The 20,663-nt window shown below is 37.8% G+C and overlaps 1 protein-coding gene across 1 annotated transcript in view; it reads left to right on the forward strand.

Moving 5' to 3' along the window:
* PXDNL (peroxidasin like) overlaps nt 1–20,663 on the forward strand; it is a 270,806-nt gene that overhangs the window by 181,341 nt on the left and 68,802 nt on the right. The window contains exons 9-14 of the mRNA XM_077808684.1: nt 2,428–2,597; nt 3,134–3,403; nt 11,408–11,524; nt 14,170–14,328; nt 15,658–15,770; nt 18,123–18,279. Of these exons, the coding sequence (XP_077664810.1) occupies nt 2,428–2,597; nt 3,134–3,403; nt 11,408–11,524; nt 14,170–14,328; nt 15,658–15,770; nt 18,123–18,279 (986 nt within the window). The remainder of the gene's footprint in view (nt 1–2,427; nt 2,598–3,133; nt 3,404–11,407; nt 11,525–14,169; nt 14,329–15,657; nt 15,771–18,122; nt 18,280–20,663) is intronic.

Here is a 20,663-nt window from a genome sequence, read left to right on the forward strand (position 1 = left end):
CCCATAACTGCTCCTTAACCCCTTCTGTGGAGTTTACATACCCCATCACACATCTTTCCCCTGTTTGAATCAAGATGGGCTGTGCTGTGCATTCTATCTAATGATTGTGTATTTTTTGCCAAGTGCACACTGATGTTTCTTTTCAGAAACGCATTTGAGTACGTACTTAGTCCATCTCCGCATGTACTCAGGGTTTGTTCTTCAGCAGGCTGTCCCATATTCTTAAAGGAATGGGGGGTGGGGGCTGTCACAAGTATTCCCAAATATGACTGCCTCCCACTTCTCACTCCCCTCATCCCTCAACCTATGTCTACTATTACTGGAAGCAGCATGTTTCTTAGTTTAACTCCAAAACTGTTCCCGGTTTCTGGGCAAGGGGCAAGAACAGAGAGAGATCTGTAGCACTTCTGCCTCTCCCTTCCGATAGCAACCTCCCCACTTTCTCCCAACTACCTCTCTTCTTTGGGTAGCTTATTCAACCGTTAAGAAGTACCAGGTCTTTGTGTGTGTTGTGAGGGACACAGGTGTTTCATTCCCCTTCCCTGCTTTTAGGGTGGCTTTAAAGGAATTGAACCAGGCTGGAGCTGGGCTGCTATCTGATGTCATAAAGGCAAGGAGGCGATTCAGCTGAAGGTCCCTATATGTTTAAAAAAAATAATTTCCTTCAAAAAGTTTGAAATTGACCATTTATTCACCCGAGCGCTCACGGTTATGAAAAGTGATACTCAATAAAGAATTGAATGTGCTCACACTTCAAACCACACATCTGTCATTATTCTCAAGAATCAGTAATTACATAAGTAATTTACCCAGAACTTCTGCTGTTAGTTGATAAATAGATTAACTGACATTTCCACCATTTAAAAAGCCCCTCAAAATAAAATATTTAGATACTGCAAACAGGGTAACAAAAATAATCAATTTTTTTAAAAATAATCCAAGATGGTTGTGAAGAAATATGCATTTCTTTATATTTGAGAAAATAATGTCTCTTTTATCATGTAAGATGTGCAATATTTATGATGTCCTTTTGTCCTTAAAATTGCCTCTGAATGCTTATGATTCTTTATTTAAAGTGCTTGCTTTTTGTCAAAGATGTTATAGATAAGTATACTATTGTCACTTAATATACTTAATTGTAGTTTGAAACTCAGATTTTTTTTAAAAAAAAATAATTAATTCGGCTATAACTGAAGCTTTGTGGGGAAAAATATATATACTCCCAACCACGATACAAACTGTTCCAGAAGAGTCACTCAGTGGGTTTACGCTGCTTGTATCATAGTCACACCATGTTGCCCAGCAGGGAAGTTGCTTCGGAAGAAACTACTGGCTACGTGTCTTGAATGTCCTTTTGCAAATCTACAGTAGCCAACCTAGATGGGTAATTGTTTACAAACACTGCAGAACCTTGTTAAAACCACACTATTCCAGTCTGCCTAAGCAAACTAAAATTTTAATTTAAAATTTAATTTATTGATGACCATTTTTGAAAATTACTTTCATAAGAAACTGTCACACTGCATCAGTCAGAAAAAAGGAACAAAGAAATTTTGCCCTGAGCAAACAATACTGATGCCCCAAATGAGTAAACAAATGCTCTTCTGGTGTGTAATCTCAAATCCAGCATGGTCACAGCAAAATTAAAAGAACAATTGCCAATTAAAAACAAAACTCGTGCTAGAACGTGGTGTTTAATGGCAGCCCTGAGTAAGAGGTAGCATGTAAATGCATCACAGTTCATCCCAAAGTACCTCGTCCCTCTTGCATTAGGATAAAATAATTGACTGCAGTGTTGTAAAGGGTGTTGTTCACTTATCGTCATGTGTCTAGCCAACGCCACTGGGGAAGGGAAAGGCAGAGTCATAATCCACTCCTGTCTCCTCCCCACTTGTCCACAGAGGGGAGCAGTGGCTCTACAATACCAGTGCTCTCCTCAGGACCCAGACCAAACCCAGGTAACCTTGATGCGACCATGTACAATAAATCTTGCTACTTTGGACTGTTAGAACCAGGGACAATTTATACCATTTCATTAAACAAAATCAAAATAAATTCAAGAACTTAACAGAGGGCTCATTCCTGCAAGGTACAGAGAGCCCTCCTCTCCCATTGTCTTCACTGGGAGATGAGGGTGTGCAGCACCTCACAGTATTAGACCCATAATTAGAAGCTGAACATTGCATCGAAACATATGCATGGTCCCAGTATCATTAATTTATCCTCTATCCCAAGTATAAAATTCCAATTGCATAATATGCAGATCTATTAATTTATAATAAATGCACTTGTTTGTCATCAGGATCTGGTCTTTATACTTTCCCCAAAATATTCAGTGTCTTTTTCTTAATTTGTAAGATGATAGAAGTGTTCCAAAATGTGCAGGTTTGACAAAGATAACTTGTCAGAGTTCTCCTCTATTTTCAGCCACTCGTTGGATATGAAAGATGACAGGCGGTTGAATTTGCTTGAAGATGGGACCCTCATGATTCAGAATACCCGAGAATCTGACCAAGGCATCTATCAGTGTATGGCCCGGAATGTGGCAGGCGAAGTCAAGACACAGAGTGCTTTCCTCAGATACTCCAGTGTTCCAAGTAAATACTTCCTGCTTCTTTGCATTTTGTCTAGTTTGGAAACACATTTTTCATTTACTTGAATAAAAATATATCTATTTTTAATCCTCAAATATATTCCTTAAAGCATCCCCAAACCTCAACTTGAGGTTTAGTAAGTATTCACTTAATAATATGAAAAATTATACAAACTTAATCTGAATTACAGTACTACCCTGATCAAGATCAGGGCCCCATTTTGTTTTGCATTCTACAAACACACAGTAAGAGAATCCCTGGTGGAAGTGCTTAAAATTTAAGGAGACTAGAAGTGGGAGAAAGGAAGTGTTGTCATTCCCATTTTACAGATGGGGATCTGAGGCAGTGTGACATTATGTAATTTTCCCCAGGCCGTCCAGGAAGTCTGCAGCAGACTTGAGAATTGAACTTCAATCTTCTGCGTCTTAAACCAGTGCCTTATGTGAAAGATCATCCTTACTCAAAGAGTAGCATAGCAGTTTAGTTTGAAAAGGTGGAAATTAAAGCCCCCTTTCACCTTGTTTTTCTTTCTTCCCTAGCCAAGCCCAGTTTTATCATTCAACCCCGGAATACAGAGGTCTTAGTTGGCACCAGCACCACTTTGGAATGCATGGCCACAGGCCACCCCCAACCTCACATCAGCTGGACGAGAGGAAATGGAGAGTCGCTGGATGAATCCAGGTACAACATCACTTCTTCTGGAGGACTTTTCATTCAGAACATCACATTGCAGGACCACAATCAGTTTATCTGCCATGCTCGTAACAACCAGGGCTCTGTCCAAGCATCAGCAATTATTATTGTACAAGGTAAGTAGAAGATGAAGCTGCTGCTGAGATTTCCATGGCTCAAGCCTGAAACATAGCTTTCTGGTCGTGTGTTAAGATGTGTGCTTTGAATTGTATGATGAAAATGTGGACTCTTTGTTGTCTTGCAATCTGTTGTCTGGTCTATACCAATATGCCTGTCAGTCAAATTTTGCCTCAGAAACACATGTACACAGTACTTGTTGACTGAACAGTAGACGTGTATACCTATCTGAGGGCAGAACTGAGCCCTCAGGAATACATTTATTGGAACTATATATTAGTATTTCAAACATTCAATATTTATTAGTAGAACACTGAGCCAAATTCATCACTGGTGTAAAGTAACTCCATTGACTCTAGTAGAGATACACAAGGAATGAATTTGGCTTGTTTATTTGAGACTGTTTTACACTGGCTGTATAAAGTCAGGGAAGACCAACATTGACCAACACAGCTACACCCAGAATAGTCAAAGGTGTGCAAGGCATCATTTAGCTACCCCTGCTACAGTCTAACAACCATTTGAGTTAGCTTTGATCAAACCTGACAGTCCATTTTAGGACCTTATAGTTAAATAAGCAGTTGGGTAAACAATTTTTTAGCTATTTAGGTTGGTACTTATATGATCCACAGTGTCTAAAAATGAAAAAAAAAACTCCAAAACCCTCTTTCTAGCCAGTAAGGAAAATAACTTGATTAGTTTTAGAGGGGGTTGGCTTGTTTACTTGTGTATGAATGTGCATTTTGGGTGTGTGTGGAAAAACTTACTTAGGGAAAACTAAGTCAAATAAACAAGTTTTGCATTTTGTTCTGAAAGTGGTTAGTTTTGTGGTCCCTTGCAGTACGGGGATCCATAATCTAGTTCCACAGTGTTTCCTGCAGTCGTGAATCTCCCCCATTGTTCAACAGCTTTGTTGTGCTGATGGATCATAGATGTCGGAGAAAGTCATTGTGGCAGAGGGAGATGCAATGTCTCAGATACCTGTAGCTAGAGCCAATCCCAGGGATGGCTTTAATGATCAGGCTGGAGACCTTGAACCTGACCCTGTATTCAACAGGGAGCCAGTGCAGAGAGCTGAGCATTGGGGTGATGTGTTTATGGTGAACTGTATTGCTAAGCAGACAACCTGATGTGTTTTACACCCATTGGAGCTTGTTCAGTGTGTGAGGATTCATTCCTAGATATGAGTTGCAATAATTAATTGAATGTAATGGTATGTTTTTATGCCATGCTTATCATCACAGAATCCTAGAATTGTAGGACTGGAAGGGACCTCGAGAGGCCATCTAATCCAGTCCCCTGCACTCAAGGCAAGACTAAGTATTATCTAGACCATTCCTGACAGGTGTTTGTCTAATCTGCTCTTAAAAATCTCCAATTACTATGGCAGAAAATGTCCACAGTCTGGAACAGAGCTGGATATACATTCTTTGTTATTCTTTTTTTCTCTTTAGAAATTATTTATGAAGAAATTATTTTTAAATATTTATTTCACTGTTTTGAATTGTTTGAGCCATTTCTTCCAACCAGTTTAGCCTTTGGATTGTTTACAAAATACCCTCTCTAAATATTTATTGTTTGCAATTTGCTATTTATGCTGTATGTTTGGTCACTTAAATTGCATTGTGGGTGGGAGTTTTGAAGTGCTCCCCATTGGGCTAATTCGGCTTCCATTGACATCAACAAGGGCCGAGTTAGGTCAACACAGATGGTTTGAAAATCTCACCAGGTACAGTTTCAATTCCTGGCTGGATGATCTAGGTATAATAATCAGTAGGTTGCCTGTCTAAATCAATGTGGCTATGATCTTCTCAGAGTCAGTTGAGAAGCACTTTAGGGAGAGAAAGAGAGCATACAGAATGTAAGCAGGCCCAAAAAATGTTAAGACATTTAAAATCTTTCCTTGTGTTCTTTGACCGTGTGCATGGACCCCCATGGACTGCCATTGCTGGTTCACTTGAATACTGAGAGATCGAGAAAGAGAAGGTAGATTTACTGTCTGTCTAGCAATCTTTGCACCTCTTTTTTTCTGGTCCTGTTAACACGCAATAATTACGTATACACATGAAGGTCATAAGCAGATCTTCATGTCTGACTCATTTAATTGCCTGAATGCCAGGGCTTTAGCCAGCACACTCCCCTGTCCCATACACAAAGCATATACTATTTCAAGTTCATTGGTTAAATTCACTAGTCTCCCTGTTATGTCCCTGTCATTTTCACACTACTCACCACTCTCATCAATCACAAAGGCATGCTCAATTCTGTCTAAAAAGGGCAAAGTCTCCTATCTTCATCTCTCTAGTTCAGCGGTTCTCAAATTTCATTGCACCGCAACTCCTTTCTAACAACAAAAATTACTACACAACTCCAAGGTGGGAAACCGAAGCCTGAGCCTGCCCAAGCCCCAGATTGGGGGCCAAAGTAGAAGCCCAAGGAATTCAGCCCTGGGCAGGGGGCCTGTAACCTGAGACCCACTGCCCAGAGCTGAAGCCGAAGCCCGAGCCCCACTGCTCGGGGCTGAAGCACTTGAGCTTCAGCCCCAGGCCACCCCAAGTCTAATGCTAGCCCTGGTGATCCCATTAAAATAGAGTTGCGACTCACTTTGGGATCCCGACCCACAGTTTGAGAACTGCTTCTCTAGTTTGATTGCTAGGCCCCATGCCAAGACATTTTTGGGAATTATTGTACACTGTTAACTCTCTCCTCTCTATCCTATACTGTATATAAATCACTGTTACATATGTCTGCCAAGTCATTTATCCATTATGCTCTCCATTTTCAAACTCCTAAATCATGGGCTCAAGCAGCCATCTGTGCCTTGGTGGTGATGGTCCATACAGGACAGTGTATCCATCTGGAAGATGCCTTCCCAGATGGATCCAGAAGTTTCAAGTTCTGAGGTAATTATTTTCTCTGTTTACTGGTTGGTCAGAGTTCCTGTACAGAGCCAGATGAATAAGTACATTCCATCAAAACTTCCATGGGATGAGTACCACTCTGCTTCTTCTCATCCACATCACTGCCCACCCACTGTACTTCAAACTATTTCATTCACTTTTCACCATTGCCTTTTAAAAAATTCAATGTACAGTCCCAGTAAATGATTTCTTATATGTCTAATTAAAGAGCTCTGCATTTCTCTTCTCCCTTCAGATCAATTTAACCCTGCCAACCAGTTCAAAAATACTTAACAGAATTGACCCAGTAATGTTAATGATGAATAAACCAACCTGCTGCAAATAGAAGATACATGACCACCTTTGTTTCTAAACTTCATAGAAGCCTAGAAGTCGTGGTGTCTCAAAGGCCACTGCTAGATCATAAAGTAAATCAGCTTCTGGAATTGACTTCAAAACTTAACCAGTGAGAATGTGGCATGTAGAAGGCAAATAGGATTTGGCCTTTTATGGGCAGATCCTATTGGCACAGTCTTAGCACAAATTTATTTGGGGGAGGAAAGGGAGGTTGGATTTGAATGCTTACATAGAAAGGGATAGAGGAAAGTATTCCCTCTGTAGCATGTTGCTATTGCTGAGGGGATATTTCTTATGAGAGAAGTGTTGTAAGAAAATGCATATTTTTATTTCATAAATGGCTAAAGAGTTCCTTTGTGACGCTACTACAATAAACTTTCAAGCTTTCAGTTGGTTTGCAGCTCCCTTTGGAAGGCAGAAAAAAAACACAACGGTAAATACTTGAGCAAAGAAAAGTGTTCACTATCAAAGCATCAAAATAAATAGAAAGTCTTAAAAAAACAATTCTGATCATTCGGCCTTTGCCTTCCTGTTTGAAGTTTTTTAATATCATGAAGGCAAAAATACGTACATTTAAAAGAAAAATATAAAAAATGACAGCAAAATCATCTTTACTCTTTCTCTAGTATCTTCTTCATATGATAGCAGGAAGGTTTTCATTATTATATTCAAAATACCCAGTTTGTGCTTTGAATTTGTCTTGGTATAGTTTGAATGATTAAAATAATTTTTATTACTCTAATTTGTACTTCTTCACAAATTATCATAATTGTGTTACACAGCATATGAACTAGTGGTTTATCACAGATCTCCAGTAGGCTTTAATCGTTGATCCCTCCCTGTTTCGGTTCTCTGCTACCATTATTATTATGAATATCTCCGGATTATTTTACTTCTAATTTTTTCTTGGCAATAAATAATTATTTCCCACCGATGTCACATCTTATCTATCCTTATGTGTCCTTCCTAAATAACCTATATATGCATTTTGAACTACTTTGTTTGGATGTATACTATTTATAATGCATAACCTATGATAACACCAGCAAAAGAGTGCAGTTTTTCATCTTTAGAGACCAAATGATAGAAATCGCCATCTGTTTGTCCTTCCAGATTCTTTTCTGCTTCCTTGTTACTTTTATGTATCAGTGTGTAGCTTTTTAATTTCTCTTTAGCTGGATCATTAGTCAACCAACTGGTATGCAAAAGGCGGCTTCTTTTATTTCACAGTGAGAACAGATTTCATGTTGTGTTTTACATGTTATGCTTATATGTCATTTGAGCAGATGCTCCCTCTTTTTGTTCCAATTACTATAGTATCCATATATATTGTGGCAGCAATTAGAGTGAATAACATAAAATCTGCTCTATAGATTGGCTGAGACAAGCGATAAATAAAAATTGAAAATTTGTTTCCCATTCAAAAGTTGAAATCAATATGTGAGGCAGGTGCTTAGTATATAAGACTTATAATATTTAATACTCAAAACTCAATTAATTAAATCAATATGCATTCCCAGTAAGCAGCTTTATAATGTGTGGCCAGAAAGGTTTTGCCTTAATTGATTTTAGTAAGATAACAAAACTCTGTTCATGTGATAAATATAAACATAATAATAATAATAATAATAATAATTAATAACTTTGATACTCAGATTCCTCATTGGAAATAAATTGTTTTAAGTAACTTCATGAATTTTTTAGCATTGGCAATCTGCTTCTGGGCTTTCAATAAGTGAGAGCGTGAAAGAGTCAAATGTATTATAACATCAAATGGTCTGCCTTAGAATGGTCAATACAACTCCCAGTTTTACCTGATTGTAAACGTCGTGTCCCAAGAACATAAGTTAATCAGTGACAAAAGAGATGAAACGTGGAAATGACAAATCCATTTGGATTTTAATCTTCTGTTTTCCTGGTTGTAGTTAGTACTGGGTTTTGCTCACGTTTAAGCCAACTCTTTTGGCTGTTTTAATTAATACCCTACAACATGGCTTTCTGCCATAGCATCTTCTGAAGAATCTACATGGGATTGTTGTTTGGGACCTTAGACAAAAGTCTCATTACACTTGATGGTACTTAGCCATTCTTGAATCTCCCTTGAGCATAATTAGTATCTTTTGTTTGTGATGCGGTAATTAATAATAATTCCTTTTTCAAGACAGCTCATCTGGAGGAAGAATTCTGAATAGACAATGAATATTCTCGAAGGAGTTATGCTCTCCTAGGCAATCTAAAATTCTGTGCAGGATGTGTATCTTTCTGTTCATAGACGTATGGAATCCTTTGCCTTTAAACATTTCATCATTTTCACATCATGCTGCCACTATGGAATTACTAGTTCTAACTTTGGGAGCTTGTAGTTACTACAGGTTTCCGAGACAAATGATGCTGAGTTTTAAATGGTGCCTAGTGCATATTCACAGGCAAAAAATGAAGGTGGAGATCCGGTTGAGCTGACATATCAGTAACTTAATGGTATAACATATTACAAGAATGTTTTAATTATCCCCAAACCAAACAGGAAATTCAAAGTTAAGGTTAAATTTTAAAGGAACCCAAAGCAGTTAATGTATTGAAATGCACTCTTGAGGCACTCAAACTACCTTAATTGTGTCTTTACCAAGCACCATAAATGGAGGGGGCAGGGAGTTAAAACTTCATCTTTTAAAAGTCAGTTTCATCTAGTTTGACACCACATTCACTAAAGTGCTTTAATTATAACCTTTTGCTTGGTACATGGTGTCACTACAGGGTAGAGATAAGGTGGTTTGAATGCCTGGCTCTGCATGCCATAACCATACAATCATGCTGTGTGTGGTGTTTTATATATGTACAGAGAGAGAGAGAATGCTACATCTTGACTTTGTGTTTGTATTTCCTCTTCAGCAGAGATATTACTGGTAGTAGTAGTTTGTTTATATATATATACATACACACACACACGCATGTTGAAGAGGGAACACAAATATATATAGAAAATGGAACACAAAAACAAAGTCAAGATGAAGTGTACATTTTGGGGCAAAGTGATTTGGGGGAAAACTTTTTTTTAATAGGATATGTTTATTCACATAGCTCACAATCATGATATATTCATATTTACTGGAAATAATTATCAGTAGTAGTAATTTTTATTTTAAAAAATCTATAAAATAGAAGATAAAAGAAGCATGCAATAATATCAGTTGAGCTACCTTAAGTTGCAGTGTTTTGAATTGAAGTTTAACTTCAGTTGCTTGAAGTTTCTGAAAGTCGTCTTCCTGAATTTAAATCAGGAATCAAAACACCCAGAGAAATGGGGAACTGGGAAAAGGTGAAGAAATATGGCATTCATATTCACTTCTTAAGGAGGTGTAGCACATGGTGAATTACTTACCTCCACAAAGTGAGATCTGCATTAACTGTTCGTAGTTAAGAAAGCAAAAGCTTAAGGGGGTGTGAGACACATATGCATGGAAAGGTTGGATGTTGATGTTAGGGACACCTAACTATGAACTACTTTCTTTTCATCTTCTTTCTCCAGTGGATTATTTTACATTAACTCTGGCCTTTTGTCTGCTATAGCAATGGCAAAAAATGCTTTTTGTTTTACAAAACTAAAATTAGTGGTGGTCCCATTTCATACAAACCCTCCAAGTTTGGAGAAGGGGATTTGGATAACTGGTTCTTGTTTTAGCCCATCTTTACTGCTGTATCCTCATTTACTTTCTCATCTAAAGCAGGAATAATGTTATGAAAGGCACATTATATCACACCCACTGGTTGAGGAGGGAAAACAGCCCCAAAGTCCTGTCACTACTAGAACCAAGCAGGAGCTGGAGTAGCAGGGAGAAGTAATTTGCTCCTTCCCACATCCGTCCTTCCATTGCTGCTGCCTCTACTCACCCCTACCTGATCTGAGGTAACTCCTCAGTTGTCCTTTCCTCTCCCCACCACAAGGTATGTTGTTGGGGAACCAGTGTTTCCACAGCCACTTAAAGCAACGTTGCCCTGTAGTTCACCACACTGTGAAAGAGGAGTTGGGAAGCACTTTTACCAGCAATCAGCTATAAAGCCCATCCCCCGGCAGCAACAGTAGCCTCCATCCATGTACTTAGCATTTTTGTATACGGAGGTTCAAGGGCAGCATTTGAACCATAAACAAAGAGTTTCTCCTTGATTAATGAGATGAAGTCTGGCTTTCACCTTTGGTGCTTCTCTGGCAGAGGAAGAATTGTGGAAATCTTCCATGTTGTTCCTTACTGCTGCTGTTATCATACACAAGAGTTTTGATTTCAGAATGTTTCTTTTGTTGATTTTTGCATAAGATGCTATGAGACATGAATTCTGTTCTCTTAGAGAATGGGGTTTTAGGAATATGTTTTGTTGCTATCCACCATAAATAGGAAGACACTGATAGGAGCCAGGGCTGTGTACTGTTCGCCCTCAGAGTCCCAGCTGTACTCATTACAATAAAGTTTTGTCTTAATGGACCTGTGACAGATCATCATTCTTGCAAGCCGTATTCTCCCAAGTTTTTAATTTTGTGTGGTGACTCTAGTGACATTGTAAAAAGTTCTTCTGAAGGTAATGGGTTTATGCTTTATATACATAGCTATATTATCCAGTTATTTTAGCTGCTTTCAGTACTGCAAATGTTAACACAAAGAACACTTTTCTTCCTTGGTAGTAAAGGAAAGCACATGAAATGATTTACACCTGCAGTGTGTGTTAATGTCAAGTTTTTTTTTTTTTTCTGTTCAGCTCCTCCGCAGTTTACAGTGAGCCCTTACAATCAGGTGGTGATAGAAGGGCGCACAGTAGATTTCCACTGTGAAGCAGATGGTAATCCTCTTCCTGTGATTGCCTGGACCAAATCAGGTATAACCAAATCTAATTTAGATCAAATTTCTGTGCTGCATTTTATATATAAAATAAATAAAAACAACCTCCAGCCCTTTTTTGTTGTTGTTGTTGTTTGAAAGAGTTACTAAGTAAATCAAGAAAGTATTGCATAGAATTACTGAAATTGGGATATTTAAAGCAATTTGTATTTATCTGACCTTATCTCTTTAATGTCATCACATGTGTACAAAAACCCCACATGCTCTGGTCTGTCAATGATGCTGGTCTCAGTGCCCAGTCATCCACTTTTCCCATATACATTCCCATGCCTGGAATTCCCTCACAGAGTCGGTTTGCCAGGCAACCTTCCTCTTGTCATTCAAATTCCTCCTTACGATCAACTCCTTCTGCAACACTCGCAAGAAGTAGGATGAAGACAACATTTCTATTTTATAAGATGTTTATGGTATATACATACAATTTAAAGAAACAAACCAATCTACAACCTGTTCAATCGTTCTAGGCCCATGCCATTTCTGAGTTTGTTACCCTGTAACTTACTTTCCACAATCACAGCCTTTCTGTTTTCCTTTCTAGCCTCAGTTGTTGACCCTTAGATTCTTTGGAGCTGGGGCCTTACATAGTGTATATATTTATGATGAGCTGCCTATTGGTAGAATAATTTTGCTTGCTGTAACATTAATGACAAAAGATAATGTTACTGTTTAACAAAAATCTCACTTTACTTGGTTTATGTTGTCTTTTTTAAATTAAGTATATTGGGTGGACTTCTGTCCTCCTTTCCTCAACTAAGCATGTGCATCTTCTGTTGAATTTTGCATGCTTAACTGAGGATAGAATTTAGCACATTGTAATTTTGGAAATACCCATAGATTTTTAAAAGGTCACTTCATAACATCTGCTGCTTCCTTTTAGACTGAATAGTTATTTCCAAGCAAGCAATAGCAAAATAAGTTCATATCAGTATGTTAATGTTTTGGAACCATCTTCTTTTATGGAACCTATGGCTATGTAATCAATTTGTAATTATGTGCTAAAGGGAGCTAGATAAATTCATGGAAGATAGGTCCATCAATGGCTATTAGCCAGAATGGGCAAGAATGGTGTCCCTAGCTTCTGTTTGCCAGAAGCTGGGATTGGGTAACAGGGCATGGATCACTTGATGATAACCTGACTGTTCATTCCCTTTGGAGCACCTGCCATTGGCCACTATTAGAGGACAGGATACTGGGCTTGATGGGCCTTTGGTCTGACCCAGTATGGCCGTTCTTATGTTCTATTCTTATGTAAATTGCACTATTGGTCACAATCTGCCGTTGTACAAGGGTTCAACACATGAGGATTTATCCTCATGTTACTAAATAGCAGTGATATGTTATGGACTTAACTTAGTAATTTTACTAGAAATGAGGAAATAGCTCAAGGGGGTTGCTTGGCAATAGAGTTTCAAATTAGCAAACAACTCAATACCACCTGATCTTCAGTTTTTGAATTTTGTGGCAATCCAGTTTACATGGTGGAAATAATACTGATATAGTCACCCTGAGATTACATGGACAAGTTTATTTATTTAATAAATATTATGGAATTTAACCAGTTAACAAAAACCTTAGTGTCCAGCTAACCTCATTCCTTCCTACACCACAATACTAGTGCAAATCTGGAAGCTAAAGAAAAAGGGCTCACTTTATAACCAGTTTCTGATTACTTTTTTCATAAGACAGATTCTGATTGCTTAAGTTGTTTGACTCCTTACCAAATGTTCAGGTTTACTGAGGTGGGGTGTGTCCTAGTGGACAGAGCAGTGGACTTGCATTCTCTTCCTGGCTGTGGTACTACCCTGTTTGAATGACTTTGTACAAGTCAGTTCACCTTTCTGTGCTCAGTTTCCTCATCTGTAAAACAGTAATTACCATAACGCTTACCTCCTGTGTCTAAAGTGCATTTGGAGACATATGGAGTAAAAGCACTATATGGGAACATTATTATTATTACTACTATTTGAGTTCAACACCTATCTACTCTGGCTCTCCTTCAGATCACATTGTGAGCTCTCTGTTGTCACACCCCTCAATAAAAAGCAACACTATTAGCAAGATGATGAATAGCTCATCATCTGTCCATGACATTGAAGGAAGCAACTCACATTGCTCAATAACCCATTGTTCCCCACTCAAGTACTGTCAGCATATACTAAAATTAAATCATTTAAGTTTTCCAGAGGTGAAAAACTACTGTAACAATTCATTGGACTGCCTGGTCCTTCAATTTCTCTTTTTGTGGACTGGATCTTTTTTTCATAACAAGGTCTAAATAATGAATATTAGCCCTTCCGAATTTGGTATTATCAAACATGATCAAATGCTCTTTGAGTTCTCTGCTAAGTTGCTGGCAATTTTAATGTTTTAAAAGTATGAGTAAATTAACATCTTATTTAATAAACAAAGAGAAAAAGACCAGCAATGCTAGAATTTGAAAGGAAAGAGCAAAATACTCATAATTAACCATGTCAAGAATTTTAAAGGGAATGCCTTTTAATATATATTGCCTCCCAAGATGTTAACTAAAATAATAATAAAACCCCAAACCCTATGACAAGTATGTAAATAAGACGAGTGTAATTTACCATATTTATGTCTCAGTTGTTTGACACATTGCAGGAAGTCAGCTGCCTTCTGATGGACGCCACACTGTGCTGTCATCTGGAACATTGCGTATTGTACATGTGGCCCAACATGATCAAGGCCAGTATGAATGCCAAGCTGTCAGTGCTTTGGGGGTAAGGAGAATGACCGTCCAGCTGAACGTGCAACCCCAAGGTAATAGATGAGGTGTTTTGTTTTCTGCTGTTTTTAAGGTTGTAAATATGCCTAGAAACTTATTAGATGGTCACACTTTTAATGATAAATGTGTATTTAGAAACATAATTTTCACTTTTGGGGATAGTAGACGAAATCATGGTTTGTTTTCAGTACCTGAGTCCCATGTATAACAGAGCAAAACCATGGTTTGTTCATTTCACATTTCTGCCACACTGTATTTTGGTGCGGAACAACTCCAGTAACACTCCACAGGCTATTAGGAGAGGATTCCATCTCCCATGAAGCATTTCTATGGTGCTGGGCAGAGAATTTGGCCCTATAGAAATATAAATCCCAAACAAAAAATAATCCCAGGCTATATTTATCCAGTTTCCATATTATGGAATATGGTAAAATTTTCTATAAATATATTTTTGGATTTACAGCAAGCAGAGTGAATTTTCCTTGTCATTTAAAAGGGTTTAATCCATTAATTTAGTACCATCAATGTCAACATTGTTACTTGTGAGGACACAAGAGTGCCTCCCCAATGTGTAAAGTGGGATTATTACTTCCCATAAATATTTAAAGGGCAATGATAGAAGGAAATGATTGTTTCTATCAAACACCAGTTGTAAAACCGGAAGTAAGAGGTTATATTGTTAAAGATCAAATTTAACTTTAAAATTAAAATAAAATTGGTTAGGGCAATGGGGTAGTGAACCATTTTACTTAATGATGTACTCATCACAAATGCAGAAGAGTCATCTAAATCAAAAGTAGGCCCATTTATTGCCTAAAATAGTGTTTTTCTTTTTTGATGCAACATCCTGAAATAACCGAACTCGTCCCTTTCAAACATGTTTTCTATGATTCTGTAATTTATGATAGTACCGTTATAGGTATTTTTTTCCTGCTAACTTTAGACATGTTTCAACATATGAGTATCTGTTCCCTAAACTATAGAAACAGAAAATTTAACAAAGGACCTTTATATGATCTTAGGGCTCATCTGAAAATAAGTAAGCCTAGTGAATGTTATAGCATGAATGTAAGTGGAATAAGACCTTTCCAAAGTTTAGTAAGACTTCTCTATTGTTTTCTAATTACATGGGATAGCATGGCTTTGTTGTTCTCATTACAGTAACTAAGCTCCGAGGGGCAGCTCTCCAGCTGATATAAATTGTCATAGTTCCAGTGAGGTCAATGATGCTATAACAGTTTACACCAGCTGAGGATCTATTAGCCATGGCAAACCTAGTCAATCCAGGAAAGTGTAACTCAATGACACTGTTGAGTATTAAAAGAGATGACAATATAAGGAATGTGTGTTTGTGTTTTCTGCAGCTCTGCCAGTATTTTCTCAACTTCCGCAAGATACCAGTGCAGAGGTTGGAAAGAATGTAGAGATTCCTTGTAGTGCACATGGAGAACCTCAGCCCACAATCAGCTGGAGCAAGGTAGGGTTACTTGATTATATCTACGGGGCTTTCGATCTTGTCCAGCTGATGCAGAACCTTAAAAGCAATGGACCCAGGGTTGTTTAGTTGCAGCTGTAGCTTTTACCAAAATACAGACACCTATTATAATCCTCAAACAATTCTTTTAAAAATATTTGTTAATATTTTTGAAAATGACAAAGAGCAAACTTCAGCAATTTAGTCTGTCGTTTAAAGGCCTGTATTGTATTTTTGCTATTTTACATCAGAAAATTAGCAAGCCAATCTAAGGGCAGATTCAGTCCCTAATTATAGATTAAGAGCAACACAAGTGGATGGCAAAAGTTGGTCCTAAGTATTATTTCTTAAACGCAACATATTCTTCTTTTAAAACAATTTGACAATCTAAAATTCATCCAAAATAGATCAGATTCATTAAATTACTACATTTTGGAAGGCTTTAAAAGATTAAAAGCTCTATACAAATCTACTATACATAAAAGTTTTTTTAACCATAGCCTGTTTTCAGTAAAAGTACAAAACAAGGGTTGAAAGAGTGTGCTATGCCATACTTAAAGTCTTGGGATTCTTTGGGATTGAAATGGCCTCCCGCATAAATTAGGTGGCCCAGGGGGCTGCTCTAAATCATTGCAGTTCTGCCTAGAGGTAATGCTATAACCTGGAGCTGCACTAGAATCTACAAAGTTGTCGTCATCTGTCTTGCGTTAATCCCATCAACGGAGTCCACTCTGAGTCCTCTCCATCTAAAGTGCTATGTTCAATGCCATATCCTCTATCATACCACATGCTAACATGTCTTCCTTTATGACATCCCACCACGTCTCCTTGGGTTGGCTGTTGTAATTTTTGGATCTGGTTCTAAGAATAAGGCTATGAGTTGAAAATTCACTGAAAGTACCTTTATTTCCCAAAAGCTGATTGGTTTTTACCAGAGGAAATACATCCCATGCGCTGTACTCAAAATGACTATAAACCTCTACTGCAATAATGCTTCCCTCATATTATAAGCAATGACCTTATTAGAGTGAAAAGGAGGACCCACTACATCATCCAGGTGTTCGTGGTCTTCGTTGCTCATTGTTCAACACCCTCTTTTGTATCCTATGCTTAGCTGTGAGCTGCACTTATTTCTGTCAGCTACTGTCTGCTTCTCTCAGACTCTTCCTGTAGCAGCGGTCACAACCCTTCCTCTTATAGTGGTTTTGGCGAGCTTAAACTAGTTTGTGGTTTTAACTAACCCAAAATACCTTTTTAAATCATCTTAATCTACCTAACAACAAAACTAATTATCTGCATAACAATAGTTATCTTATTATTTTTATATCAAGTGCCATCTTGCATTATCTGTATTCCTTCACTGGCCTGTATCTTTTTTTTTCTTCAATCTTCATCTGTTGGACTCTCTTACCCATATAGTTGTCGGAACTGCACTTTACATGACCAACCATCAGAGCTCGCACTCCTACCCTAAAATCTCCAAAGTACTCTGTGCTATTGAGATCCTGCTCCCAGCCCAATCTGCCCTTCTCCTCCTGCAGCCCCACTCATGGCATGCTCCCATGTTGGGGCTTAGTTTTATCCTATATGGTACCTGTCCTGATGGAATTCTTGCTAGGGCTTTTTTACATACACAAGACTCCCTCCCAAAACGTTCAGTTGCTACACTGTTGGAGACTCTATACATTTCCTTTTACTTTCAGTTGTGAAGAAAGCCTCCTAATTTAAATATAATCAATAACTAACACTTTACTATTACTTTTTTTCTATAGAAGATAAAGAAAAAAAAACAATTTGTATTTAACTCTGAACTGATTGTACCACTCCTGTCAACTACAAAATAAGCAGACACTTTGTGAAACAAACATGTTAACCCCCCAATTCTCATTGGTCCATTCTCAGAGGCTAATAGCATCAATAAGATTTCCTGACTCTCTGAGAGAAAATACTTTGCCCAAATAGTCCTTTGTACTCAGCCATTCGGTTAGTTACACCAAGAACTTCTCCTACTTCCACAGTGTTTTCACAGGTCATCTTTGCACATTACTGGGTACAGATAAAACAGTAAGAGGGAGGGGAGTAGCACATTAATGGGAAAGAAAAACAAAGCAGATCCCCACCCCCCAACTTTGAAGCACTCTGATTTATATTCCTATGCCCTGTCTGTGGTGGAATCTAAAACATTTTTTTTCAGTCCCCGACAAAAATTGTTCCATGTGTTCAGGGCCTTCGTGAATCAGACTACCTCTAGTCAGTAGTTGATTTGAGATGTTTCATTAGTAATAGTTTTCCACCTTTTCAGAGAAGAAATCGAGAGACACCAATAACATGCACTTCGGGTGTTTTTGTTTGTAGACTGGTGTTCAGATTACTGAGAGTGGCAAATTCCATGTGAACTCGGATGGCGCTCTTACAATCAGAGACTTAGGACAAGCAGACCAGGGGAGATATGAATGTGTTGCAAGGAACTCTTTTGGCCTGGCTACAACCAGTATGGTGCTGACTGTTACCAGTAAGTTTCCAAGTAGCTGTTCCGCTACTAATGTTTCAATTTCTGAAAATCTGCCTAGTGTCTTGAGTTGTAATAATTGTAGAGTTTTTTTGACAGGCAAATCGTAAATATGTTTTCATTAAATATTTAATTGACAACACTCTTCTCTTTCTCCAGTTAGTAGACATTATAATGTTAAACATCAAGGAAAATGAAATATATGTCAAGGAAAATTATCTCCTCGTGAACATTTACCTTTATCCTTGTCTTTTTTTGTTAAACCAAGAGCAGTTTGTCCCCAAATAGCTTTGAGGTACTGGTTGCCATTTCAAAAGCAGGTCCTGTATAATGTTAGCAAATATCTTTTTTTAAAGTGTTTGTTAAAGCAATAATACCTTTCAAGAAGTAGAATTTCTTTGAGACCCAAAATTGAACTGAGGGAGAGTTAAGCTTGAGAATGTATTTCACTTATTATTAAAAAAAAAAGTTAAAAGAATATTATGGATTAAAAAAACCCAAACCCCTCAAAAGTAAGGAAAGAGGCAGATACATTATGATTAAATGAAAATTATATGACAAAGAATATTAGAGAAACAAAAGGTGGGTGAGGTGATATCTTTTATTGGACCACTTCCGTTGGTGAGAGAGATGAGCTTACACAGAATTTGGTCCAACAAAAGATATTACCTCACTCATCTTGTTTCTCTAATATCCTGGGACCAGCATGACTACAACAACACTGCATAAAACAAAGAATGTCATTACAGTTTAATTGTATCCAACAAAAAGTTATTTCTGGGATTTGTAACACAATTATCATGTGGCAGTCCGATTCAGTGTCACTAGAAGGGGATTTACCAGCTGCATGGTATGCCTTGGGTTACATCACATTTTTTCTTTTTAAGAAGAAAACTCTACTGCATTCAGAACAATTGGAGTGACTTGGTGCATGAAGAAATCATCAAGAAAAAATGTTGCGTGATTTCCCCCCCCCCCTTTTCTTTTTTTGCTCTTTCCCTGTGTGTACCCATTTAAAGGTCATTGTAATAAAATGCAAAATTTAAGAATGTAAGATGGTACTTTCTGAACACGCTTCAGTAATTTTACCATCTGTGCTGATCTCCCAATTAATTCTATCCTACAAACTGTAACTTAACAATGCATTACTAATGACTAAGGAATCCAAAGACAAATGGGAGGATGATGTTAATGGCTTTGCATGGCACAGTTTTGTATGTCTACTTTCAGGGGGGTTGTTTTTGGAGCCATTTAGGGTTGCATGCTAAAAATGCCTGAATTTTGGCATCTGTGTGCACGCTCTCGCTCTAGAGTACAAAAAACTATTTGGGCAAAGTATTTTCTCTCAGGGTCAAGAAACCTTATTGGTTCTGTCAGTCTCTGAGAATGGACTGATAAGAATTGAGGGTTTAACAAGTTTGTTCCATAAGGGGCTCCCATGCTTATTTTGTAGTTGACAAAGGATTGGTACAATTTAAATAAAAATGTAAATAAAATTTAAATAAGAACGGGCCTTTATCTTTTATAAGCCCCCCCCAAAGTAATAGTAAAGTATGTAGATTCTGTTATACAACAGTAACAACGATCCGTGCATATTATCTTCTATTTATTCTTTGTTTGTTGTGACGTCAATTGAGCATAATATATTGCATGTATTATCCCATATAAAATTTTATGTGCTCTCTCATTTATATCCAAAGTATCTTGTAGCTTTTTTAAACATGCTGCTGTATGTTGTGTAGATTGCTCCACTGAGCAACCCATAACTTCCCTCAGTATATATAGTCTCGTGAGAAAGCACCACTTAATATGAACTACCATTGTGACTAATTTACATGAGTTAATAACCTCATCAGATATCACTACCCTACCATTTTCACAATGAACCTCTCATGTTGGAGAGCTCCACTGTTTTCCTGGCTTTTACTAGGGAGCAAGGGCTAACTGGAAAATGGGTGAGATGATGGGAATGGACTCTCTTGCTTATTGTTCTTGGGGTTTTGTAGTGTTCTAGAGCTTGTCTGTGATGGAAAGGTTTTTACAAGTCCTATTTAGTTTACCTTATACCCTTCTGCCTCTTCCCAGATGCTTCATTTTTATGATGCTAACTTCCTTTTTCAAATGTGACTTCATAGTACTGCTTCATGGTGAGGCTCCCTCAATATGGCCAGTCTGCTTTACTCTGACAAAAGAGTGACAGCGTGTGAACATGTGGCTCTTGTTTGATTGTGTATGCTGAGCGCCTTGCCCCAGAAGTGCATTGTTCCTAAAAAGCAATGTTTATGGTTTCTTAACAATTGGGGTTTGGGGACCTCAGACTGGTTCCTTTTATGATGACCAAAATGTTGTTGAAAGCTCAGTGTACTTTGTCCTTGTGACCTTTCTAC

Source organism: Eretmochelys imbricata, chromosome 2 (assembly GCF_965152235.1).
Source record: "Eretmochelys imbricata isolate rEreImb1 chromosome 2, rEreImb1.hap1, whole genome shotgun sequence".
NCBI classification, from domain to species: Eukaryota; Metazoa; Chordata; order Testudines; family Cheloniidae; genus Eretmochelys; species Eretmochelys imbricata.